This window comes from Oryctolagus cuniculus, chromosome 21 (genome assembly GCF_051225735.1).
Source record: "Oryctolagus cuniculus isolate XC-2025 breed Fujian yellow rabbit chromosome 21, ASM5122573v1, whole genome shotgun sequence".
NCBI lineage: Eukaryota > Metazoa > Chordata > Mammalia > Lagomorpha > Leporidae > Oryctolagus > Oryctolagus cuniculus.
The window spans coordinates 13613581-13620000 of record NC_142887.1 but is presented as its reverse complement, the minus strand read 5'-3'; the positions used below and the strand labels follow the sequence as shown (position 1 = coordinate 13620000).

The following is a 6420-nucleotide window of genomic DNA, read 5'->3' as shown; positions in this document are numbered from 1 at the left end:
TTATTTATTTGGAATCCAAAGTTACACAGAGAGAGGAGAAGCATCAGAGTGGGGGGGATCTTCCATCTGCTGGTTCACTCCCCAATTGGCTGCAATGGCTGAAGCTGCGCCAATCCAAAGCCAGGAGCCAGGAGCTTCTTCCTGGTCTCCCACTCGGGTGCAGGGGCCCAAGGAAGGACTTGGACCATTTTCCACTGCTTTCCCAGGCCATAGCAGAGAGCTGGATGAGCTGTAGAGCAGCTGGTTCTCGAACCAGTGCCCATATGGGGTGCCAGTGCTTCAGGCCAGGGCATTAACCCGCTGTGCCACAGCACCAGCCGCATAGAAAGTATTTCTCAAAAGTTGTTTGGACTCTACTGTTATTTGGAGCTCCCTGAATCCTGTAGCCAAGCAGCTTCCCTCTCTCATTTCACCACAGGGAAGGCCAGATCCAGCCTGGTGCCGGCAGGTGTACCCAGAGGACCCAGCCACACACCTGGCCTAGCTACAGCAGCACTGCTAACCCTGTTTTCTCTGTGCCTCATCTTTCTCACATCCTCCTAATCTCGTGGGATTGTATCTTGTGTGTCTGAAGATTCCCTCTCAAGTGGCTTCGTGGCAGTAGCTGTATTGAAAGTAAATAACTACGCATTGCTGTCCTACAAACACCCCGTGGTTTACTTTCACTGGACTGCATTGTAATCTTCCTAAGCATCTTTTTTGTCTGAGGTATAGTCCATATACCATACTACTTCTGCACAGTGTGTGATTCAGGGGTCTTAGTATTCACAGAGCTGCATACCACTGCCCCCTAATCCCAGAACATGACTCGCTCCACTTCCATCGTATAGATATACCCCACTTTCTTTATCCATTAATTTGCGGGCCAACTTACGTATTCTGGGTTTTGCTGTTATGAATGACACCATCAGCATTTGTATGTTTGTGTGGACAGTGTTTCCAGTCCTCTCGGGTCTGCACCCAAGAGTGAAATGCTGACCCACTGAAACTCCATGTTTAACCCCATGTACCCCATTGTCCTGCATGCAAGGACACCCATAGGCTTAAACTGAGCAATAAACATACCACTTATGGTAACATTGAAATAGATATCCCGGCTGGCGCCACAGCTCACTTGGCTAATCCTCCACTGGCACCCCGGCTTCTAGTCCTGGTTGGGGCACCGGATTCTGTCCCGGTTGCTCCTCTTCTAGTCCAGCTCTCTGCTGTGGCCCAGGAGTACAGTGAAGGATGGCCCAAGTGCTTGGGCCCTGCACCCGCATGGGAGACCAGGAGGAAGCACCTGGCTCCTGGCTTTGGATTGGCACAGCGCACCGGCCATAGCAGCCATTTAGGGGTGAACCAACGGAAAAGGAAGACCTTTCTCTCTGTCTCTCTCTCTCTCTCTCTCACTGTCTAATTCTGCCTGTCAAAAAAAAAAAAAAAAAAAAAAAAAGATATATCCCCAAATGCTCCATGACCTGGCCTGGGCCACACCAAAGCCAGGAACTGGGAACTCAATTCAGGTCTCCCATTGGATGACAGGAACCAAGCACTTGCGTCATCTATCCCCATACCCCTAGGGTCTCCATGAGCAGAAAGCTGAAGTCAGCAGCCGGAACCAGGTATTGAATCCAGGTACTCCGGTGTGGGACACAGACATCTTGATCGCTAGGCTAAGTGCTTATCCTAACCCAGTGTCTTCTTACACTGATATTTTCTTCTGAGTTTTATACTTGTAGCTGTAGAGGTTTCTTTAGGTCTGTGTTTTAGTGTGTCGTGTGTAAGACCCCTTACACTTCCCTTCTAAACCTTTTCTTGTAATGCCACGCCATTGAGAATTCCAGTCCTTCTCTGTTTACTGACATTCTGTCCTTTCTAAGATCTAACTCAGTGATGTCACTATGAAGCCTTTTTGGATGCGGGAATGAAGTCATCACTTACTCCTCTGTGCCTGTGCTTGTCTTTGTATCGCCGTCACAGGACCGCCTTGTGCTGTATTCTTCACGGGGCATGTGTATGTGTGTCCTCTCTCCTAGAGCAGGGCTTTAGCTTGTACACCTTTGCAATCTCCAACATCTAGCATTGTGCCTGGCTCATAGGGAGTGGTCAGTAGGTATTAAATTTTTAAAAAATCAACCTAGGGGCCAGCATTGGGGTGTAGTAAGTTAAGCCTCTACTTGCGGCACCTGCATTCCATATGGACACTGGTTTGTGTACTGGCTGTTCTTCTGATCCAGCTCTCTGCTGGTAGCCTAGGAAAGCAGCGGAAGGTGGCCCTGGCTCCTGGCTCCTGGCTCCTGGCTTCAGATCAGCCCAGCTCCAGCCGTTGTGGCCATTTAGGGAGTGAACCAGTGGATGGAACAAACATCTTTCTCTCTATCCCTCTCTCTGTAACTCTACCTCTCAAATAAATAAATAAAATCTTTTTTTTTTTTTTAAATCATCCCAAGTGGAAAGAATAATAGCCTTCATTCGTCAGGTGATAGGAATACTAGTTCTTACTTAGTTTGCCCGGTGCTGGCTAAGGGCTCCACTTGAGTCATTCCCTGTCATCCTCACGGCAGTGCTCTGAGACACGCATACGGCTGTACCCCCTTATCTGAGCGTGATTGTTCCAAGACCTGCAGTGGATTCCTGCAGCTGCAGATAGCACCAAGCCCTGTAGACCCCTTGCTTTATCCTGTGTGTACATATCTATGGTAATATTTAATCTGTAAATTAGATGAAGTAAGATATTAATAACAGTAACAATAAAATAGAACAGTTGCCAGCATCATTTCTCTTGGGCTTTGGGGCCTTCCTTAAATAAGGGTCCCTTAAGCCCTAAGATACCAGCACATTTGATCTTGATGACCAAGACAGCCTCAAGTCACTAGCAGGCAGGTAGCAGATACAGTGCAGCTCTGATGGGCAGAGGGATGGTTCGCATGGAGCAGGATGGACAGGATGAGATTTCATCATGCTACTCAGAATGCTGCACAATTTGAAGCTTACAATTAATTTAAAATTTTCTTCTAAGATTTTTAGTCTATATTTGATCATGGATAATTGAACTCATCAACAGGGGGACCACTCTGAAATTATTACCCTTTGCTAGAAGTAAGATGGTGAATACTGAGTAAAGGGGCCAGGCTGTGAATCCAGACACCTCAGCTGCAGCCCCTGCCCTTGCCCGTGTTGCTGTGCTGTGGTAGGGACGTCTCAGGTGTCTGCTCCTTTGTGACGACGGGAGTGACCTCCACCGTGCATGTCACTGTTCTGGCGCCGCTCCACAGGGGTTGCGCTCTGCCCGGTGGTCAGAGTGGTTTTCACAGATTGCACTGTGCCTCTGCAGGAGAGCGACTTGCGGTTGTGGAGGTGCAGTGTGAACGGCTGAGGATGCTCTACCGGGACTGTGCCCGGCCCCCGCCGCCTCCCCTGCAGGCTGACCGGAGACAGGTGAGCCCTCTGCAGTGCCGCACACCCTGCCAGGCAGCAGCACGCGTCATCACAGGATGCCACGTGAAGTGACAGCTAGAATGAACATTTGCAAAGCCAGTTGGAGGTGCACTCTGCTGTCGTCTTTGGATGTCAAAGCCAGTTGAGCTGACATTCTCAGTCGTGAAGGACTTCAGCAGGGCAGCAGAGCTGACTGACTTGTATGTAGCTTCTGTGTTACCAGCAACAGAAAAAGTTTAAATAGTTTAAATCTCTGATCCATTTCATAATAGTAAGTATCCTTGGAGAGAGGGTGACAGAGTAATTAAAAAACCCAAGTGGCAAAATGTTAAAAGTGGATAGGTGTGTGACTGTTTGTAGCAGCATTATTCATGATGGCCAAAAAGTAGACACAACCCAGATGCCCATCAACTGATGAATGAAAGCACAGAATGTGGGATAGTCATGCAGTGGAGTGCTGTTAGGTCGTGAAAAGGGGTGTAGTGGCGTTAACATACCATGACGTGGATGAACCCTGAAATCAGACAGAGAGAAGGCAAACACATAGGCCACATGTTGGATGATTTGATTCTTGTGAAATGTCCAGCACAGGTAAATCCATCGATGGGGGTAAGGGAAGGGGAGAGTTGATAGAAACAGGGCTGCAGATTGACTTTTACTGGGTGTGGGATTTCTTTTATCAGAGACAAAAATATTCTAACATTACATCATAGTGATGGTTGCACAACTCTAAATATACCAAAATCCATTGACTTGGACACTTAGCATGGATGAACTATATACTATGTGAATTATATCACAGATGAAAATTGTTATATTTAAGTAAGATGATATAAGATTTACTGTATTCTTGGAGTTTTTCTGTAGGTTTGAAATTATTTTTCAGAGAAATGTTAAAAGTCTATACGTAAGAGAAAAAAAAATCACCTGAAAAATCAACATCTCCAGTTGCCATCTTCAGTGTGTTGTTACATATTTTTTAAACAAAAATGGATTTCTACTGCACATACTATGTTGTATCCAGCTTTCCCCTTCAGTAGGTGGTGAACTCCTTCCCATGCTAACCAGTAGCAGCCTAATAGTTCAGCATGCACTTGTGCCTAGTTTATCCACCCAGGCTTCTACAGGCATCAGACATCTAATTCTCTCAGCTGTCACCATTTATGGTGCCTGCTGCCTGTCCTTGGAGCTAAAACTCTACATGCATCTTTTAATTCTTTCTTTAGGATACAGTGAAATCAATTAATTAAAAACAAACTTGTGGGGCCATTGCCGTGGCTCAGTAAGTTAATCCTCCGCCTGCGGCAGCGGCATTCCATATGACCACCGGTTCTGGTCCCGGCTGCTCCTCTTCCGATCCAGCTCTCTGCAAGTCCTTGGGCCCCTGCACCCACATGGGAGACCGGGAGGAAGCACCTGGCTCCTGGCTTCAGATCGGCGCAGCTCCAGCTGTTGCAGCCAATTGGGGAGTGAACCACCGCATGAAAAATCGATCTTCTCTCTCCCTCCCTCTCTCCCTCTCCCTCTTCTTTATAGCTCTGCCCTGCACATAAATAAAATCTTTAGAAAAAGCTAAGTCAGAAAAAGAAAAAGAAAGAAAAGGCTAAGTCATGGAGCTATAACTTCTGATTATGACTGAGCTAAAATTTATCCTGTAACTACATGCGAACTTTGAGGTTTTGAGGCCATCTGTGTATATTTATAAGGAGGGGTCCATAGATATCAATTCAAACCTGGTTTGTCATAATGGAAGATAAGTGATATTTACTTGAAGGAATAGTAAAATTAACATCATGAACATGAGAAGGAGAAATATAGAGGTAGGTATTAAAATTAACTAAAGAATTAAGAGTAATTATTTCTAGGGAATAGGACTGGGCATGGGGAATGAAACTGCCCCCCCCCTTTTTTAAATAAAATTCCCTTTGAGGGGATAAATATATATTTATATATGTATGCCTTGAGGCAGGCATTTGGCGCAGTCATTAAGACACTGCTTAGGATGCCTGCGTTCTATCTTAACTGCCTGGGTTTGAGTCCTGGCCCCACTTGCAATTCCAGCATCCTGATAATGTGCACCCTGGGAGGCAGCAGGTGATGGCTCAGGTAGTTAGGTCAATGCAACTGATGTGGAAGACATGGATTGAGTTCCCAGGTCCTAGCTTTGGCCTGCCCCAGCCCCAGCTGTGGTATTTGGGGAGTGAAACAAGCAGGTGGAAGATCTCTGTCTGTCCTTTTTAAAAAAAAAAAAAAAATTTATTTATTTGAAAGTCAGAGTTACACAGAGAGAGGAGAAGCAAAGCAGAGAGAGGTCTTCCATCTGATGGTTCACACCCCTATTGGCTACAACGGCTGGAGCTGCGCCGATCTGAAGCCAGGAGCCAGGAGCTTCTTCTAGGTCTCCCACGTGGGTGTGGGGGTGCAAGGACTTGGGCCATCTTCTACTGCTTTCCCAGACCGTAGCAGAGAGCTGGATCAGAAGTGGAGCAGCCGGGACTCGAACCAGTGCCCATATGGGATACTGGCACTTCAGGCCAGGGCGTTAACCAGCAGTGCCACAGCGCTGGCCCCTGTCTGTCCCTTTTTTCCTTTTCCTCTCTCTTTCTCCCTTTCTCTCTCTCTCTGTCTCTGTCTCTCATGTTTCTCTGCTTTCGAATAAAATGTAAATAAATAAATATAAATAAATAGTATACACCTATATTTCAATACCATCAGATCAAACTGATTTTCCTTCTTTGATAAGGAAAAAGGATTTGTGTTTAATTCTGTTGATGATGCTTTTTTCCCTTGCCGTAGCCCAAGGAGATTACTTGGAGTCCTTCGAGAGTGTTTCCTCCTGTTCGCGCCTGCATGTTCTCCTCCCACCTTACTTCGGTCACTTTCCTGGCTGACCCCAGCGCTGGGGGCGGGCTGCCCCGGGGCACTTTCATCTATGCCACCTCATCCCTGCCAGTCCAGGTGAGTCTGCACACAGCACACTGTTTGCCTTTCCTTCAAATG

The 6420-nt window shown here is 46.7% G+C and overlaps 1 protein-coding gene across 7 annotated transcripts in view; it reads left to right on the top strand.

Moving 5' to 3' along the window:
• HECTD4 (HECT domain E3 ubiquitin protein ligase 4) overlaps positions 1–6420 on the top strand; it is a 200810-nt gene that overhangs the window by 146666 nt on the left and 47724 nt on the right. For 6 of the 7 annotated variants that reach the window (XM_070066217.2, XM_070066215.2, XM_070066216.2 and 3 more), the window contains 2 exons: positions 3317–3420; positions 6217–6378. In XM_070066217.2, the coding sequence (XP_069922318.2) occupies positions 3317–3420; positions 6217–6378 (266 nt within the window). The remainder of the gene's footprint in view (positions 1–3316; positions 3421–6216; positions 6379–6420) is intronic. The other variant, XR_016227112.1, reaches the window with a different exon arrangement.